Source organism: Dermacentor albipictus, chromosome 7 (assembly GCF_038994185.2).
Source record: "Dermacentor albipictus isolate Rhodes 1998 colony chromosome 7, USDA_Dalb.pri_finalv2, whole genome shotgun sequence".
In the NCBI taxonomy this organism is placed as follows: Eukaryota; Metazoa; Arthropoda; class Arachnida; order Ixodida; family Ixodidae; genus Dermacentor; species Dermacentor albipictus.
This window is the reverse complement of record NC_091827.1, coordinates 130,238,887-130,260,190: the sequence shown is the minus strand read 5'-3', so window position 1 is coordinate 130,260,190 and position 21,304 is coordinate 130,238,887. Positions and strand designations below refer to the sequence as shown.

The 21,304-nt window shown below is 44.0% G+C and overlaps 1 protein-coding gene across 4 annotated transcripts in view; it reads left to right on the top strand.

Annotated features, from left to right (window-relative positions):
• Positions 1-21,304, top strand: part of LOC135895964 (tRNA:m(4)X modification enzyme TRM13 homolog) — a 409,379-nt gene that overhangs the window by 175,701 nt on the left and 212,374 nt on the right. For all 4 annotated transcript variants that reach the window (XM_065424240.1, XM_065424239.1, XM_065424238.1 and 1 more), the window contains 2 exons: positions 1,695-1,764; positions 10,391-10,576. In XM_065424240.1, the coding sequence (XP_065280312.1) occupies positions 1,695-1,764; positions 10,391-10,576 (256 nt within the window). The remainder of the gene's footprint in view (positions 1-1,694; positions 1,765-10,390; positions 10,577-21,304) is intronic.

The following is a 21,304-nucleotide window of genomic DNA, read 5'->3' as shown; positions in this document are numbered from 1 at the left end:
GGGCGCTAAGCCTAACAGCCGACGACTGAACCGGTGGACCGGTGTTTCGATGCGCGATGGCGATTCCGGGCTCGATCGTCGGCTCCGCGAAGGGGTGCCAAGCATGAAGAATACCCCGCACCTCCACCAGTGTAACGACGTGGGATCGACGAGTATGCGTAGCAGCACCGCCAAGAAACGCACTTTATCAGTCGTTCAAGGGAACTACAACAACAACGTCTTCTTCGTTTTCCCCGCTTCACCTAAAAATCCGCGCTACTTCAGCGTCGGCCCCACTGGCGCATATATATATATATATATATATATATATATATCTGCTCTCGCACATATATGTACGGTGCAATAAACTGTCATTTGTTAGCGCTGTGTCCTATCTTCTTCTGTTGTCGTCCATGTGCTTCTGCACTACTGTGTAAATAGAACCATACCAAGTAGCCCGCCAGTCGGTCCTTTTGTTTATGAGTTGCATTATTCTATAAGACCCATCGACGAAAAATTCAGGAAAAAAAAGCGACTTGTACACCAGAAAATGCGGTGCATTAAACCTGCAGTTTTTGTTAGCCTCCTAGTTGACACTTAAAAATTGCCACACCCCCCCAAAAGAAAACAAAAACAAACAAAGGAAGAAGTTTCATGCAGTAATTCGAGAGCGGCATGCTACGTGAGCACGCAGAGTTCGACCAAACAAATGAAAATGCAGCTATTGTTGCCTGAGCAGAGAAGACTACAAAGGCTGCTGTCACCAGAGTGCCATTTATCGCAGCACCATTATTGGTCAGGCCAATAATATCTTCGGTGTTGTGAGCTGTGCACATTGTTCTTTGGAAGCCGTGTTACGACACCTCTTTCTCTCTCGCCAAGTTAAGGGAGCAGATTAGCAAGCTAGCAACCCTGTCTCCATCCAGATCGTATATTTTGCTAAGCCTTGGTTCTACTGCTGTGTTACTTGCTGCTGATCGAAAGAAACAAGATACTTTTACACATTGCATACAATGCATGTTAATTCCAAACATACGTGCCAACTTATTTAGATGAGAGCATGGCAAAAACTACATAAGCATTCAACTTAACAATTTAAGGTTGCATGTATCTTGAATGTTGCAGTTAATGTGAAGTGAGTTTTTAAAGGATGTGAAGCCTTCTATGCGGAATAAACCGATTGTGGGGGTGGTGATCATGAAAAGCATCCACGCGTGGAGAACAGAATGAGAGCAAAGCGTGCAGACATTTTTGCAAACATCAAAATGAGAGCTTTGCTCATAATTGGTTCCGATATGCAGTGATTTTCGTTTTGCGTGAGCTTTGCAAGGGAAGTAGACCATTGTGCTGCGAATAAGGGTGTAGCTTAAAAAATAATTTTTGTAGCTGTAGCAAATAGTTTTTTGCCTGTGAACACTACTTCACAATCAATGACATTCTTGTTTGCCAAAATATATCCAAGCATTCCACACTCCTAAATTTAGTGCCAGTGCATTATAAAATATATGCAGTAAAATACATTTAGGTATTGCACAAGGAAGTAAGCGTGCATACAGTGTGCTCCAGTAATAATTTGATAATTGAGGCTAAGGATACATTCAATTTCATTATGTGTTATGTGAATTAGCATGTTTACTGCATTTGAATTTCAGTGTTCTTTAATGAAAAATGTTTTGCACAAATAGATGCTACAGTTGTTGTTTCTTTCTTTCTAGACAACACTGAAGCATGTGAGTGATGAAAGACTGTGGGAAATCATTCACCAGGTGGAAGAAATATACGATGGTAAGAACTTGACAACTGTAATGCAGGATTGAGACAAATAGCGCTAAAAAGAAGAGGGACAAGCACTCTAGATATGGCACTTGTCTTGAACTGAATCTTTTTCATGGGAAATATTCAATGGATGCACTACAATTGTAAACGTAAAATTAATTGATTCTGGAGTGAACAATAAAACAGTATACCTCAGGCATGAAAATACCCGATAACACAATTTTTAAATTAAAATGCGTGAGCTTAGCTTAATAAAACTCAGGTTGTATCCCTGTGTTTCTTTCTGTTGCATATGCTTATTGTACTTGATATTATTTATTTGTTTATTTACTTATTAATACTGTTGATGCCATCAGAGGTCCTACCAGGAAGGCCATGTGCATAGGTAATCTCAACACATCAATCTCTACAAATGTAATTACACAATATAGATAGAATATGAGAATGCATAGCACTGTGGTAAACAAATAACAGGAAAGAACACATGGTAACAAATTGGTAATAAACTTTAGGTTGGATAAGTGAAACGGAATGATTTGGGTATGAGTAGTACAAGTTAAGATTATGTGTACAATAATTTGCACAGGAAATAATAACACAGGTTAGTCATAAATTTAAAGCATAATTTTTTTTCACTTATGATAAATATATATGTAATGTTTGGCTTCTGGTAACTCAAAAGATCGTTGTTAAGGCTAGGGATGATATCACCAACTTGAGTAATGCTGCTTGCTGGTTTTGAACGTTTTCTTATGCACACACCAAACTCATATGCTACCCAAAACTACATATAGGTAATCAAAGTAGACCTAAGAGTCTTATGCAACTGATACATCATTAAAACGGTCAGAGAGTCTGTGCCAACACGGGCTCACCTATTGGTGCAGCGAACAAGTTTAGCGATGCGAGTAGGTCGATGTCCCGCTCATTTGGAAGGTTTGAGCATTGGCGTGAGAGGGCTGTCAACGGAATTGGAGCCGTGATGATGCAAGGCTTTGTAAATGTGGAGTCAAAGGCTTCACGTGCCCTTACGGGCCACGTGAAGCCTTTGACTCGAGCTCGTGGACCCAAAGACGAAAGCTTGATGCTCAGACTTGGTCACCCGACTGTGTCAGTTCCCAGACAGCTTTTCTTTTTTCTCCTTCTCATGGCTGCATTTTCTTTCCTTTCTTGAAACCTTCACGCACTTTGCACAAGCTCTACCGTCATTGTCGTTGTCTTCAGGCACAACATGCACGATCAGTATGTTGTGTGCACCGACCCCCAGTGAAGTCTCATCGAGCCAACTAAACAATAGGCGATACACGGGCACATTCCACTATGGCAAATGGTAATTTGATCGGGCTAGTTAATAGGACTCCGTGGTGGCAGACAGCGCAAAGTTGACAGGAACAACGAAGCACAAATCACAAGTGCTCACTTCAACTGCACTTCAATGCTAAAATTGTTTATGTATAAATGTGTAGAAGGAAAAAAAAGAAATTCATAGATGATGCCATGTTTCTTGTGCAAACACTTTTCTTCCATTACTACCTTGCAAGATATTGTTACCAAGCGCAGCCAGAGATGAAGCTGAGAACAGTACAGAAGACAAGGTTCGCTGGCGTCGCGCGGATTGTGTTCCACATTGTATGCCAGTGAATGCTTTGTAAATACCTCTAAATATGTTTAAACCTCTCTACTCCCCGTAATATTTTCGTCAAGGTGCGGCCGCACTTTCTGGAACTCGCAGCTTTGGTTGAGCTTTCGAAATGCCTGGCACCTGCCTGGTAGTCCCCGCCCGTCGACACACATTGAAGACACCGCTTCAACATCTGTGTCCCTCACGACCAAACCGTTCCCTTTCGCCATGCCCACATCTGTCCCTGTCTCCTTCTTACTCCTGCCGTTTCTCAGAAAACTAACGGGCCCAGCTCCGAGAGGTGAGACTGCAGCGATGACTCGACCCGAAATTCCTCTGCTTACACTGGCTGGCCATCACAACCTCATCAATATGAATGTGGAAGGTGTACCAGTAATAGCACTGATTGACACTAGTGCCTATCGCCATATCGGTTTGAATTTGAACCTCCGTACGCGGCTAAAGGAAGTCCTAACTCCTGTCCTACTCGCTGTCGTCAGCTTAGCTGACGGACGGTGGAACTCCAGCTGTCACTGGGATGTATGCTGCCTGTGTCACTGTAGCCGGACACCGTTCTATTTTCTTTAATGTTTTAATTCTTTCGTTACCGCTAGAATATCATAATTTTTTCTAGGTCCCGAAAAGAATTATTTACCTCTACAAGTAATATCCCAGCACACATTGTAGCATAGCATTAACATCGTATAATGTAAATCAATAAAATAAAATAAATGATACATTAAATGACAAAGAAACGGTCTTCTTCTGTATTCCTACAGTCGCACATTATTTCTGTAGGGGCAACTATCCTTTACAAACCTCAATGCTATTGCCAAGTCGTCCTCCAGGCTGCAGGCGTTTCTCAAATGTGGTGCTCCCGTGTGAGGTCCTCTGCGACAAAGCTCAATAGCTTGTCAATGAGCTGCGGTGTAATGCGAAAAAAGTTGTAGAAAAATTCGTGGTCATCCTGGCGCATTCGTTGCATTTGTAAAATATGGTGCAATAATACTTGAGAGAAGGCCCGTCCCCTACCCACATACCCGCGCAGGTATCGGGAGCTGTACACTTTTCACTGATACACACGCATAGCTACTAGGCATGATTAACTTTAGCCCCTGCTTTGTTTATATGCTTGAATACAAACAGTGTGTCGGGAAAACAGGAGAACCAGTCAACGTTTGATTAGAGAAAAATTGTGCGGCCACTGCCAAGAAACTTCTGAAAGCTTTCGCAGAGCATTTAACCTTCCGGGTCACAATTTAATTACATTACACTTCATCTTCTACAGTCACACTTCTGAGAGACAGAAAATATAGGAACTGGTGTCTCATCCACAAGCTTCATATATGACAACCAGCATGTATGAAACATGTTCTTGAATTCATGTGCTATACTAATGACACCAATATAACTAGCAGTTCATATCCTTATTGCAGGCGTGTGCTAATACCGAATAGTAGATTTAGAATCGAATATCAAGTCAAATGAAAAAAGTAAGCTGGATATCAAATTAAATATCAGATAGCAGAAAATTTATTACAGAGCTTAATTCTTACAAATTTTGTGCAAGAAAAGAGGGTGCTACACAAGCTCTGTATAAACAGTATCGTCTACTGTGAATAATGAAGGGAGCTCCAAATTAGTGTTCCAGCACTGGTTATAGTTTTATGAAAGTCTGGAAAATACTTCTTTTATTAATAGATTGTTTTATTTTATTTATTTATTTGATACTGTCAACCCCGTTCTTGGGGTCATTACAGAGAGGGTGATGTGTCAATAATACATGGTACATAATTTTCTTTCTATCCAACATACAAATTCACTGGTGCTTTTGTAGTTAACAGCAACAACGAGCAAAAAAAGGAGCAAGAACAGTAGTTATACGAAGAAAAGTCAGCAAAAATGCTCGTAATAAAAATTCAGCATACATCCTCGCAAAAGAAAATATGTAACGAATTTTCAAATTCGGCAGAGCCCTCGTTGCTCACAACTGCATAAGGCAATTTGTTCCACATTTCAATCGTGTCAGGGAAAAAGGAGAAACAAAAAGCATCAGTGCGTGTTAGATAAGGTTGAATAGCTCTGCTATTGTTGAGACGATCGCATCCCCTTCCTGGAGGTTGTAGATATGGATCCTTGTTTATTTTTGTTCGCCCACTCATGATTTTAAAAAGAAAGTTTAGCCTATGCTTACGTCTGCGTTCCTCCAGAGGCTCTAGTTCACAAGATTTAAGGCTCTAACAGACTCCATGCGTCGGTATTTTCCACATATGAAACGGACTGCCAATCTTTGTATTCTTTCTATTTTTGCTTTCAGGACTTTCTGATGAGGGGACCACACAACACGAGCGTACTCCAAGGCTGGTCCTACAAAAGTTTGTAGGCTGTTAATTTCACGTGCCGTGTAGCGCATTCCAGTTTTTTCTTTAAAAAGTATAGTTTTTGGTTTGCCTTGGAACATATATTATCAATGTGTGAATGCCATTGCAATGTGTGCATAATACTGACTCCTAAGTATTTGAAAGAAGCTGCATTATTCAGAGGATGGTTTCCGATGTGGTATATGAAGGAAAGTTCGCTCCTACTTGTGCGAATATGCGTAAACGTTGTTTTGCTATAGTTTATTTCCATGTCCCATTTTAAACACCACTCATCTAAGGCCTGTAAACTTCTGTTCAGATTAATTTGGTCACCCTAGCAACCTATTGGATCATCGGCAAAAAGTTTCATTTTAGCAGGCGGTTTAACTAGTGCACCCATATCATTAACAAACAACAAGAACAGTATTGGTCCCAAAACAGAACCTTGGGAAATCCCAGAGTACACACGCAATGGATTTCAAATGCAATCCTCAATCCTTACAGACTGTTGACGCATTGATAAATAGGCCTCTATCCATTGTACTACTTCTTTACCGAGCTTAAAAAGCAATTTACGGTGAGAAACCTTATCGAAAGCTTTCCTAAAATCAACACTTATTACGTCTGTTTGTAGGTGTGCATCCATGTTGAAGTAGAAATCATGGAGTGTTTCTGTTAACTGTGTCACCATAGAAAGACCGCTCGTAAATCCGTGCTAGATTGTGCAAAGTAACTCGTTAGTGTCAAGAAAACTAATAATATGTTTTGCAATAACGTGTTCTAGGGCCTTGCAGCAAACTGACGTCAAGGATATGGGTCGGTAATTGTTTACTTGCGTGCGGTTGCCATTTTCTAAAAAATCACAGATTACTATTGCATTGCGCCAGTCTTGTGGAAGTGAATGAGATTCAATTGACTTCGCAAATATTATCTCCAAGTAAAAGGAATCCCATTCGGCATATCGTTTCAAAAATTCAGTTGGTAGACCATCCGGTCCGCTTCCCTTCTTCGCGTCTACTTCAAGCAGCAATTGTAAAACACCTTGTGGATTGAATAGAAACAAGTGCTTCTTCCCCTCTGAAGCTGAAGAATTAGTGACGGTATGTTGTACTGCATACATGGATTAGACAGATGGCTGTTGCAACAGCGTGAAGTATTACCACCGCGTACCCAATATACGATCTGTGTGGCTCCGGTGGCTGCCAGATCTTCGCCTATCCTTTCGCGCGTTCTTAAGTACACATTGATCTTGTCGTTCCCACCGACGACGCGCTGCTGTTCCGCGAATTGTGGCGTTAGCGCGCTGCGACTACGATCCCCGCATTGCTACTGTAACCCTTTCACTTATGTCTCCTATATGCGCGCACTTAAAAATGCTGAAAAGTAATTGCTGTCCTGACGAAGATAAAACCACATTCCCAAGCACTAGCTCCTAGTCCTACCACTCTAGATCATCGAAATGAAAGAAGTTACTCACAGCCGTGAAATCCTTTCTTATGCTGTTGAAAGACGGGCCGGATCCACCAAGGTCGCTGCAGACGCGTCCTGCGCTCCCGCCGCATTTGTAAGATCAGCAGCGGCAAAAGCTTCTTTCTCATGTGGTACATTGCGGGATGAGAACGCTGATGCCGACGAAGCAAGCGCATAAGCAAAAGCTCGACAGCAACGTTGTGTGTGGTCGCGCGCATATGTGAACTGCTGTCGTGGGCAAGCAGACGCTCTTGCGCGTGATGTCGATCATTGATGTAGCTTTGCTTGCCATAAGGATGTGTAGATATAAACGGCATGCATTTCTCAACTTAAAACGGTGTACTAGCTTTAACATTGATAAATTATATACAAAACGCTAGCCACAATGAAATTAAGAATAAAGTTTTCTCAAACCCAAACACGAACGGTTCCGCCATCGTTGCTCCGCTGGTCTGTCAGCCCTGTGCTACACGCAGCGAAGCACGCATGTGTGCGTGTATCGTGTGGCTGACCACCCTTCCCTTCATCACCCGCGTACGCACTCGGAGGCGCGTACGCTTACGTGTAAGCGTAGCGAAACGCGTATCCCGTGCTACGTGTGGTTGGGCCTTAAGCTGAGTCATCCTTCCATTTTGAGGATGTTTAGATATGTAGACTATTTTTTAATCATAATAAATCTTTCACCAGACGACGACTGCGGTATTGGCTCTCGAGATTTTGTCAGTCTTGTCTAGTTGCTCAGGCCAATTGAACTTCGCTCACGAGCTTCTGCATAATGGGTCAATCCAATTTTTAGATTAAAAGTTACATTTTTGTATCCGCTGACCATGCTTGCTGGGCCTTCGAGGGTTGGTCCAAAAGAGCATTGCAGCCTGTCGATTCACCTCATTCAAAGCTAACAAAACAGGGTATAACTTCATCGTGCTTCAGATGAGCGCTTTTAAAATCATGTCACGACAAGCAGCTTTTTAGCTTTCAACTCCAAGTGAATCATCCGGAAAAGGCATGTTTTCAGAGGTTTCTTTTGCTTTCAGTTTCTTAATCGCTGCTCGTTAAGCTTCGGAAAAAGGACAAAGAACCATCAATTTGTAATGAACCGGCTAGTAGGTAGAATTTGGCGGTACTTCTCTACATACATAAGGTTATGGTTATGGTGTTGGGCTGCTATGCACGAGGTCATGGGGTCGAATCCCAGGCAAGGCATCCGCATTTCAGTGTGGCAACACGCAAAATGACCCTTGTATTTATATCTAGGTGCACTCGCCCAGCTATTACCCTATCACTCAATCTCACGAATACATGTACTGGCTTTCATTCATACTGACGTTAACCAGCCCTCACTCCTGTTCGGGCTCTCGTTTACTCAATATCGCCTGTACTAGCTTTCGTGCATACTGACATTAACGAGCATTAGTTCCGGTTCATACTTTCGTTTACTCAATTTCGTAGGCACTGGCTGTTGTTTGTAACATGATCTTGGAATGTAGCGTACTTACGCTACATTGTTTGTACTCATGCTTTATTTCTTACACTTCAGCTTCATGCCATGCCTGTGAAACAAGTGTGGAGCTATATCATAAGAAGCCAATGAAATTGGGCCCCACAGTTAATCCCCTTGCTTCAAGTGTGGAGCTAGTAGGAGATAGTATGCCAGCCTGTGCAAAGGCCACGAGAGAGAGAAAGTGCTTAGAGGATTTGAACATACCTCATGTCAAACAGTAATTTGTGCAGGTTCTTCAAGAGAAGTCCATTTATTGATGTGAAAGCATTATATGGCTCATGAGGCAAAAAATCCAATCTAGTTGTCAGCATTGGTGTGACCACACAATGGTACAAAAAGGCTACGAGCCCTCGACCTATGGTGGGAGACAGACCCACGACCTTTGGTGTTAATGAAGGCTATGAACGCTCGACCTTTAGTCATAGTGGGAGTCGAACACATGGCCCTTGGTGGTAATTAAGACAAAGTTAAGGCACTTGAACTCTTGACCTTTTGTGGGAGTTGAACCCATGACCTTTAGTGTAAATTAAGGCACAGGTAATTAATTAAGGCACTCAAACCTAGAACCTTTGGTCGGAGTCGAACCCACGACATTTGTGGTAATTGGGGTGAAGTTAATTAAGACACAGTTAAGACACTTAAAGCAGTCAAACTGACAACCTTTGCTGGGAGTTCAATCCACTTGCGTTCTCGCAAAATGTCTAAGCATCACAAGATGGTCGCAGTGCTTTTGTATTCGGTAACTATAAGTGCCCCTTGCATTTTTTAAACAATGCTATAACAACTATAACTACTATAACAACTGCTATATCTGGCACAGACGATACCGAAAGGACACTCACACTGGCCGCTACCTAAACTTAAAGTCCGTTCATCCTGACGCTCACAAAAGGTCGGTTGCTGCCTCCCTGTTCAACCGTGCCAACCGCATTTGCACCAAAGCAGAAGGTCGTTTCACCGACTTTGACCGCGTGCGACGCGATTTCTCGGCAAATGGCTATCCTACGTCGTTTTTGAGTGCTGTGGAATGCCACCTATCGAATTCCGTTCAACCGGATAATTCCCCACCAAGAAAGCGTGCTGCCATACCCTACATTCTTGGGATAAGCTAAACCTTGTCTCGTGTTCTGCGCAGCTATGACGCTGAGGTGGCACACGTGCCTCTATGTAAGCTGAGGCACACTCGTGGGCGTTAAAGGCAGACTTCCGAGAGAGTCGTTTCCTGGCGTAGTCTGCAAGATACCCTGCACAGATTGCAACTACGTATACATTGGTGAATCGGACAACTTTAGACAGAGACTGAGGCAGCATCAGAACGATGTCGAAAAGAAACGAACAGTTTCGAATGCTCTTGCTGAGCACACGGATGCAACAGGCCGCAGGATTGACTGGGAAAACTCTGGAATTTTTCGCCAACAAAGAAACTTTAAATAGCGGTGGTATCTTGAGTCATTGGAAACATAGAAAACACGTCGCAGGCTCAATCGAAATGAGGGAGCCCTCCCTCCCCCCCCCCCCTCGTACACGCCGTGCTTACGTCGCGCGCTGAAGAATACATAAGCTTCCATGAACTTTCCTTCACCCCTTTGTAAACAAGGCTTTCGTATCGAAGCCAAAACGTCTTAAAGTATGATTCATTTTTAGCATTTCTTTTGGTCAATGCCTGTCATTTTATTGCTTCAGGTGATGTGAACCTTCCGGAAAAGCATGTGGGCCTGCACTGGGCGTTTGATGGAGAACTGGAGAAGCTGGCCGGCTGCGTTGTTGCCGAGAAGCACCTGCGCCAGAAGGCAGCCCTGTTGAGCCTCGCTGAAAGGCAGGGTTTGCTCACCAGCAACTCGTGCTTTGTCGAGTTTGGTGCTGGACGAGGTAGGTGTTTCATAGCTTTATGGGAAATGTTGCCCTTGCAGATTTAGAGTTGAAAGCAATCATGCTTTTCAGTAGTTACAGAACGTGTAATGGGTGCATGCTACCGTTGACCTGATAGCCGTCCTTTATTTGCAGACTGCTTCAGTTAAACAATCGGCCTTATATAAGAAACTGTGTGTCTAAAAGGACGTCGGACGTCCAAGCGAAGAATCCAGTTTGTAAGAGGCAGGCGGCGCAAAAGAAAGGACGATGTGCGCGGATAGGTCCGAACGGTGCGAGCCCTCGAGGCGCGTGGCCCGAGCTGTGATCGGGAGAGAAGCGGCGCTGAACTGGCATTATCGACGTGGCTGTGGGCGAATAAAGTTCGAGAGTCAGCATCGCACTGGCAACGGGAGCGATGGAGGTTCAGTCAAGTCCGTGACGCTGACGATCCAGGGTGGGGCCGTCGAGCGAGACTCCTTGGACCTGGTGCAGCCTCTTACGGCAGAGCCGGGCACTCCAGGAAGGATCCCCTTTAGAGGCAGACCAGCACGTACGATAGTCCCCGGGGCGTCTCGCCGGTGCTCGAAGAAGTAGCGGTGGAACGCGGCATCAGGCCTAGCCAATGAGGCCGGAGTGCCGCGTCACCGACGGAGTTCGGAACACCGGCAGCAAAGGCAGACAGGTTGACTGGCCGACATCGAGGCGGCAACTTCTACGGCATCGGCGATGAGGGAGATCCGACAGGCATCGGACTCGGAAATCCGTGAGACGACAGAAGTTTGTAAGAACACTCCTTTCTGACGACGCCGCAAGCTAGGCTAGGGTTGCCTGACTTTAACCTAGGAACCGCTAAGAACGAACGTAGACGAGGGTAAGGATAAGCCAGTGTTCCTAATCCTTAGTGGAGTTTTATTTTTAGGCAGTTGAGCTTTTAGTTTTTCCATTCTGAGTTTGCGTTAATTAAAATCTGTTTGCTGTGTTGCCCAGCGTCTCCCGACTCCATTTCTCCTAAGATCTGCATGCCAACGATATCAGTGACATGCGACGAAATTCGCGACACATGGGTGCATGTTACCGTTGACCTGATAGCCACTCTTAATTTGCAGACTGCTTCAATAAACAATCGGCCTTATATAAGAAACTGATTGTCTAAAATGATGTCAGACGTCCGAACGAAGAATCCAGTTTGTCGCCTTAAGGTTACGGTGGATCCATAAGGAGAAAGCTTTTATGAAACTGCATTCCGCATAGCTGTGTGCTGCCTTTCGAGTACAGTGGTTAGAATACCTACAGAGCTGCTTATGGTTCACGCATTGCATGCTGCCATCAAATGTGATGTTTTAGGTGGAATCCATTGTAAACAAGCGGGAGAATCTATGAGCCGTACCGCATTTCAGCTGCAATCAGTGCTAGCATGGCAGAGGGCTCATTATTTTAATGAGAGATGCATATAAAAGTGGCTTAGGGCATAGAATACAGTTAGGATAAAAGGCTAGCACAGAACGTATGTATTGTGCATAAAGATCAGCCTTTGACATGCCGAAGTAGAAAAAAATAATGCGGGAAAGGCTCAAATAGTTCTGAGATAATAGTTAATATGGCAACTTGCGAAACAATTCAAGCTTAACGATGGTGTAGCGGTAGCATCAGCAATTGGCGTATTGCGGTCCTGGGTTGGATTCCCTGTCACACGTTCTTTTCCGCTTCTTTTTACTGCGTTAGCATTCTTAAGGCACCTCATGCATTTTCCGGGGAATAATTGCGTTTGTATTCAACTGTTCTCGCACGTACCTATCTCACGGGGTTGTCCAGGGTTGAATGAGTAGCGCATCAGGCTGCTGTGCTGAGGGAACACTGTGGGGCACTGTGTACATATGTGCTGCTTTTCAACAAAGCTCTCTGACGCCCACATCTGTATCCGTAGATGCACGACTGGGTAGGTACCGCTGTTACATGAAATTCTTTGAACTCTTTGACACCGATCTAGTCCACTAGGTATGTGTCACTTTGTCTGTGCTAGTATTCAATGAGCCTCTTTGATGCCGACGTGGGTCGCTGGGTACGTGCCTGTAGATGTGTGCTGCTCTTCAAATGGCATCTTTTATGTCAACTTGTGTTAACTAGGTATGTGCAACTGGCAGTACTCCAATCAGCAATCATGAGAAAGACCCCTTAATTTTTTTTGATATTGAGTGGAATAGAACCCACATCAAAAGTGTTCTTCAAGTACAGAAACCAGATGCATTAACAGGTTGTGCCACAAATGCAATGGGTATGTGACACTTTTCCATGAATGCAGTGGGTATGTTCTGCTCTTCAATGAACCTCTCGCCAACTTGGGTCACTGGGTATGAGCCACTGAGTGTGCAGTAAGCTAGGGAGCAATCCTCGGCATTCTCAGGCACGGCACACCATGATTCTCATCTCGGATGCCGTGCGCACACTTCTCAGCAGTGCTACTAATGGCGCACCATACCCAGAAATAAGCAGAGGGAGGAGCCTGGCTGCCACGTAACGCATTTCTCAGCATTTGCATGCATTGGCGCACTGTCATTTTCGAAGGCCACATGTAGGCTTTTGAGTGGTGGTGTTAGGTGGTGCTGAGTGTCCTTAGGAGGCGCAAAAGAATCCTGCTGCAGTACATGCCTTATATGTAAGTCGTTTTGACAGTGGCAATATGATGTGTCGCTATATTGATCCAATGCTAAGTGCATTACATCAACAGTCATCGTGAGATGGGTACTGCCGATATTAAGGCAAAGCTGTATTTCCCCTTTCCTTCGACTTTTCTACTGCTGCTGCTACTGTTGTTGTCTTGCACACCACGTTGGGAGGTAGTTCAGAGCATGTGTACACATTGCAAGAGTGCGGCAGAGAGGAAAGGCGACGCAAGAAACTTGTTTGGAACTTTTGATCCCATTGCTACAATACCAACTGGGCTGCTGTAATTATACATGACCCCCTGCAAAAGCACTGCAGAAAGTGCAGCGCTAACCTTTGTACTCAAATGCAGTATTACAGAGTGGGAGGTAGATAAAATGGTAGAGAGGAGGTAGGGAAAGGAGGCAGAAAATGTGAACTGGTGCAGTCACCAACAGAATGAATAACATCCTTGCCACTGTTTGCTCGCAGCTCGAATACACAGGAAAATGGCGAGAGAGGGAAAAGACAGCATAAGAAGGGAAGGAAACAATAATATATACTTGACAGCAGTTGCAGACAAACTGAATAAATTTAAGTTCAATGTACAGTGCGGAACTTTCCCGCTATTTCTTAAAAATAAACCCCATGAAAATTTGTCAAGCATACAACTGATGCAGGCTCTGCAGACAGACGCAAAGCCGCATCAAAGCACCGTAGCTTCTAGGTGATACTACAGAAGTGAGCATGGTAGCTTTGTGGCTATGACATTGCTCAAGGTCGCGGGTTTGGTCATGACCACTGCAGCCGCAGTTTGACAGGGGCAACACTGAAAAGGGCTTGTGTACTTAGGTTTAAATGCCTGGTAAAGAATCCCATGGGCTGAAATGTAATGTGAAGTCCGCCACGAAGGCATACCTTATAATCCGATTGTGGTTTTTCGCATGTACAGCCTAGAAATTCAATTAAGGTTGAGCAGTTCTGCCAGGATGCATTGTGCCATGTGAGACAATGAGAATGCTCACCTTCTCGGAAGTTACGAGCAATGGTACACAACAATCCCTTAATCAAACATGTATCATTGTGCGTTTGCTCTACTACGCAGACAAACAGCAGTGGTGCACGCAAGTTAAAATTTACCATCTGCTCACCACTCTTGTTCTGCACTAATTGCTGAAGTTAAACATATGCCATCAACATCACTGCTAATTATTGTCAATCAAAGCAAACAGCACAGAGAACTTCGCATGCATGGATTCCCACAGTGCGTGTGATCTGCATAATTTTACAACTTCCAAGCTTGTGCCCCATTTTTCATAGCGGTTCATAGAATGTGATCAACTTCGTAAGCCTCACGACCTTGTGCACCAATGTCAACTTCTGTGTCACATGTGTGTACATATGAGCAACACGAGAACAACGTAAAAGCGGGAGCCAAGGTTTGGCAAGTGAACATACTTTATTTTTTCAATTTTTTTATTCATTCATACTGCAGGCCAACATACTGGCCCATGCAGGAGGGGTAATACAGTTGACAAGGTAATAACAATGCAACAAAGATAACAAAGAAATGTGCATATAAACAGTGCATGAAAATGATGCAGCCCATAGCCACGTTACAAAAATCACAATGCTTCCTTTAGCACAGTAACTACAACAAAAAGATTAGCAAATTTGAATTTATATGTGGATAAAAACACTGTGCCAAACAACAATCGGGCACTAAACAAAACTAAATACAGGAAATTTCACATAAGAAAACTACAAAAATTGTGAAAAATACTGTTTATGGTTGTGTTATTTTATGTGAAAAATAGTTTTCCAACGCATTTGGGAAATTCCCCGATTGAAGTATATCAATAGGGAGAGAATTCTATTCGTTTATAATACGCGGATAAAAACTATTCATGTGAGATTTTGTTTTAGCAAATAATGGCGTAAGAGAAAAGTTGTGTCTACGTCTTGTTTTTTGTGCATTAAGAGGCATTACATAATGAGGCATTTGAAGCCCGATTTTTCCATTTATGATATTATGTAAAAGCTGGAGACGACTAACTTTATGCCTGTGTTCTGGTGAAGTGATTTTATTCCTAAGCATTAGTAATTACGTGGAATCTTCTCTTTTATATTTTCCGAAGATAAATCTAACGGCCTTCCTTTGTACACGTTCCAAATTCATGATGGCCTTTTTGGTATGAGGATCCCATACAACCGCTGCGTACTAAAGTTTCGATCGCACGAATGTGTTAGTTCAGTTCAGTTTATTTTCCTTAAAGACCCCCAATTTCAGGGGTATTACATAAGGAGTGGGTACAAGATTTGATTTAAGACTAGTTCAAGCAACGTTCAAGCACGCATATATATACACATACATAGTAGACACATTCAAGTATATTCACACATGTATTTACATATATCAAAGCCTATAGACAAGAACGGCACCGAGAGCGGCGCTGCTGCGCCGGCGTTGACAGCGCCGCATGCGAAGAAAAATTCTATTAGCGGTGGTACTCCTCTCCCATCTCTCGTTCGCGCCGCCTTGATTGCCTCCTGCACTGCGCGTGTTTGGGCACGTTTCGCACCGCGCGCGGTGTGTGTGCGTGGACATTTCCTTCGAAGGGCGGTGTACAGTCTCTCTCACATTTAGGGGAAAACTCGAAGCGCAGCAGCTCGCGCAGTTGCTCGAGGGGCGGGATCTTGAACGGCGTCGTCCGCTACGGCGGCGCGCGCTGGCCGCATTGTCGAGAAACGTTCTACTGTCAGGTGCAGGGCGCCGATCACATCGTTACTGCGTGAAATGAGCCGGTATTCTTTGCTAAGCGTTGCGCGACGCCCACTGATACGCCTCGAATGTAAGTTCATCGCTGCATGGCAGTCATAGACGACGTACTGATTCCATACATTCTTGACGGCCCGTTTCTGGAAGGCAACTATATATATTCTAACGCGATAGGATGCCGATCCACACTGCTCGTGCTGTGCAAGAACTTCTAGAAGAGCGCGCAGTCACTCTCTTGGAGCGACCGCCTCAATCCCCGGGCGCCAACATCATTTAAAAATGTCTGGGGCTCGTTGAAAGTATCGCTGGCGCAACATCCCCTCTATCAGTCGCCCGAGGATAGGCTTCGATCCATCGTCGTCAGCGACTGAGACGTGCAGCGAATGAACACATCCCTGATCAAGTCATTCTACACTTCACTGCTTTCCAGGATGAGCGCTGTCATCGCTGCCGCTGGGGACATGACGAGAGACTAACTGAAGTTCCGAGCGTGACGTGTCCAATTCCCCACCGGCGGGCAGGGTCTGTCTGGTGTAGCGAATGATTGTCGAGAAAAATCACTTCCAGCTCATTGTCTGAACCTAAAACGTTCATTTAATCGTGTCCGTTTGTTTCACCGTGTTCGACTCCCATTGTTGAGTGCTTTGTTTTCCTTTCGAGTCAAACAAACACTGAGCACGTTGGGCGCACATCTTGGTGCGTTTTGTCGCTGCTCATTACGGTAGCACACACAGTGAAGAAATATACGTGCACACGCTCAGTACTCCGGACTTTCGAAAGAACAAATGAACCACGTTGTCAAAAGAAGTTTGTGGAACTCCATTATCGCCAATGAAGGATCAGAGTGGGGCGACGCACAACGTTTAGTAAAGACTATCAGCTCAGTTCCTGCAGTACCGATGAAATCGGTGCACTGCCCCTGACAGTACCACGCTTCCTGAAAATGCGGCCAGCGCGCGCCGCCGTAGCAGACGACGCAGATCACGACACTGCCCCTCAAGCGTGTGCGCCTGCTCGAGCTGCTGCCGCCGCACGACTCCATTGCTTGCCGCATCGCGACGCAATACGTTCCGAGTTTTCCCCCTAGTGTGAAACAAACTGCACACGCTACATTTGCCTTTAAGAAGATCGGTACGCTTGACGATTATTTTTATGGCTGCAATGCGGCGAAAGGGCAGCGTCTGCTTAACGATGTAAGGGACGCTGAGCAGGTAATTGGAAACGACATCGTATGTGCCGCCGGAAAAATCGTCAGCACATACGATGCGGCACATACATACGGCACCAACGAGCTAAAGTCATTTTTGCAGTTTCTCACATTATGTTTGCTACAAATCCGTGTTGTCTCTGATGGCGACAACGGACTTCTATCGACACTGTGCGGAAATAAACAAGATATATCGCTGCATAGCACAAGTACGACATGCGCACACAACTTTAACTAGTACGTCCCCTACAATATGGAATACAGGCAGCAATGTAGACAGCTTGGTCATTTTTTAACAGTACTCAAGAGACGGAAGTTGAAAGTATTATTAATCATTCCTGCTTCAGCAATGCCGGCGCGACCAAGACGCGGGTGTGTATCGTCCAGTAACCCGATCGATCGGTGCAGTGGTGAAGCGGGAATGAACTCCGGTCATGTTCAATGCATCATGCACATATTCAATTTCTCGGCACGCGTGAACTTCGGCCACTGCTACGCATACAACAGACATCATTTCCATTCTTAGACAGCGCACACACAAACGAAACACGAGAGAGAAGACAAGACAAGCGCTCGTTTAACTTCAAGTTTTTATATGAATAAAAGGATTATGTACCGAGTAATTAATAATTTCACGTGGGTTACATATAGAAACCGTCATACACTCAGGAGTGATCAATGAACGAGCTCGCTTCGTTTGCCAGATGTACTTCACTCGGCGCACCGCAGTAATCCATGTCTGTCGTCTGCTTCTTTCGTACCATTTTCTTGTGAATCGGCAGAATTTCACTGGTGGCATCAACCTTTTCATGTTTACATTGCTGTCGTGACAGTTAACAACACAATAATAATTTCCGGTCATCCGAAGAGGCGCCGTCGCAAACAAGAGACATTTCGCGCGCAGCGCGAACTGAACGCGGGCGCGACCGCGAAGGGAAGCGGTGGCGGAAACCTACACCCATTGGAGATGAAATCGCTCCGCCAGGGGAGAAACGAGCGCTGGCGTCTAGGATGAAACTTGGCGTGCAGTCGTCTATATACGTAGATCAACATACACGTATGTAAATACAAACAACACATATAAGGAAAAATCATGTACAATGTGGTTGGAGATGGTCAGTAACATGTTGTAAAAATATGGATGGGCAGATTATGTCGACAATGGCGGTGGGGAGGCCGTTCCAGTCTGCCGCCATGCGAAGAAAAAACGAGGCTAAAAATGTTGATGTTCGTGAGCGTGGTCGTGAAACTTGCAGCGAGTGGCTCGTCCGGTATGATATGCGCGCTGCGGGCGTGATATATGGTGCTTGATGAAGGATAGGACTGTAAAAGAATTTGTGGTAAAGACAGAGGGAAGCGATGCGCCGACGTAAAACGAGGTCCGGAAGCACAGATAGTGATTTCAGTGACGTAACGCTTACGTCCTATGAGTACGACGAATGGATGAATCGAGCAGCGCGGTTTTGTACCGCTTCAAGAGCGTCGATGAGATATGCTTGGTGCGGATTCCAGACTGCTGAGGCGTATTCTAGTTTCGGTCGTACGAGTGATGTGTAGGCAAGTAATTTTACGTGATTTGGGGCTTTCTACAAATGACGTTTTAGGAAACCTAAAGTTTTGTTAGAAGCTGAAATGATGGTATGCACATGCGTACGCCAGTTGAGGTCGTTTGATACAGTGACACCGAGGTATTTAAGAGTGTCGGTTGATTGAAGAGCGAAATTGTTAATTGTGTACGCAAACGTCCGAGGGTTATGACTGCGGGTGAATGACATGCTTTTGCATTTGTTAACGTTTAGTGTCATTAACCAAGTATTACACCATTCTGAAATATTAGTAAGGTCACTTTGTAGGGTTATCTGATCCGAAGTGTTAAGTACGGTGCGGTAGATAACACAGTCATCCGCGAACATGCGCATATTACAGGATACATGCAAAGGTAAGTCGTTGATATAGATTAAGAATAGGAGGGGACCAAGAACCGATCCCTGGGGGACGCCTGACGTTACTGGAACCGGTGTGGATAGGTGGTTATTTATAACAACGTACTGCGATCGATTAGTAAGAAATTCTGCAATCCATGCTAAGATAGTGGGATGTAAATTTAGCGGGGACAGTTTCGCAAGTAATCGTTGGTGAGGCACTTTATCGAACGCTTTAGCATAATCAAGAAAAATCGCGTCAGTCTGTATGTTACTATCCAGGTTAGTGTGGATGTCGTGTAGAAAAACTGCAAGCTGTGTTTCGCATGACAACCCCTTGCGGAAGCCATGTTGTGAAAAATGGAAAAAGTGATTACTGTCAAGGAAATTTATTATGTGGGAGTAGATCACATGCTCCATGATTTTACAGGGGACGCTTGTTAGAGAGATAGGGCGGTAATTTAGTGGGGAATTTCTGCTACCTGACTTGAAAACAGGAACGACCTTCCCTGTCCTCCAATCGTCTGGAATGGTTCCTGTAGAAAGTGACTGTGAAAAAATTAGGGTGAGATAAAGTGAGACGTTGTGTTTGGTGTTTTTCAAGATTTTGGTATTAATTTCGTCCATTCCATCAGAAGATGACAATTTAATATTCTCTATTATGGATGAAATTCCATTTTCACAAAAATTTATCGCTGGCATGTCACAATGAAAGTCAAGCAAATGTAAACATGGGGGTGCGGTCCCTTCATCAGAAAATACAGTACTGAACGTGGTGTTGAACAAGTTCGCACAATCCACGTCCGTAATCCTTTCATTCAGGTCACTGGTGAGTACTATTTCTCGCGGTTCGTCGTCTTTCAGTGTTTTCCAAAACTGTTTAGGATTAGATTTTAGTAGCTTGGGCAATTCTAAGTGGTAAAAACAGTGCTTTGCTTGATGTAGAGTAGAAAGGTAGTTTTTATCTGCTTCATAATATTTCTCCCATGCTTTTGGTTGATCTCTAATCTTTGCAACCCGGAATAGACGTTTCTTTTTATTTTCAAGCCTTTTTAATGTTTTCGTAAACCATGGTTTGTGACGACTGGCTCTGAAACATACTTTAGGTATAAATTTATCGGTTAATTCCTTCAGCTTTTCTTTAAAACGTGTCCAGTTGGCGTCAACATTATGGTGGTGGAACGTTGTCTGAAATGTTATATGCTAAAATTCGTGCGTTTGCCAGTGCTTTTTAAAGTTTCCTTTTCAAGAACCATAATTTGCGCAAAGCTGCTGAATACAAATACAAATACAAATAGGCGTCACATTCACTAACAGATTCTCCTGGTCACACCATATTTCCTTTTAAGGGAAATATGGTGTGACCAGGAGAATCTGTTAGTGAATGTGACGCCTAAGTATTTGTACTGTTTAGCATCAGTTATTTTTGTGTCGTTTAGAACATAATAAAATATACTAGGTTCCTTCTTTCTTGTTACCCGCAGCAAGACTGTTTCACGTACATTTAATTCCATGCCCCAGAGTTTACACCAATTGGAAATTGCAATAACCGACTTCTGCAAGCATGCGTGATCGTTTCGTGAAGCTATTTTTTTTTAAAATATGACACAGTCATCCGCAAATAAATAACATACGCATCATCGGGGATTGTATTGGGCCGTTCGAAATCATCTAGGTCAGACAATACACTACCGAAGTAATCATTAAAATGCTCAGCAATTTTTTGAGCATCTTCAATAATTTTACCATTAATGTTTATTTCATGTTCTGCCTCTTTTGATCGACTTAAATAGCGCCAAAACTTTCGTGGTGCATTTGAAATGAGATCAGCAAGACTGTGACTGGGGAATCTCGCGCAGCTTTAACTTTTCCCAGTAATTCATTTTCTAATTGTATGACGTACGAACTCCTTGTTTTTTATGTTTTCGTTTTATTCTTTTCAGCTTCCGCCTAGTTTGGATGATATCTCTGTTGATCCAAGGCTTTGATGGAGGTTTCTCGACCTCCTTCAGTGGAATAAATCTTTCAATACAATAAGAAACAGTCTCCCTGAGCCATTGCCATGAAAGCTCGAGAGAGAGAGAGAGAGAGAATAAACATTTTTATTGGGTGAATGCAGCTTTGGAGAGGTGTCCTCATTCCACAATGCCTTGAGCTCGGTCCGCGTCCTGGGCCCCCGCAATCAGCCGTTGCTGATC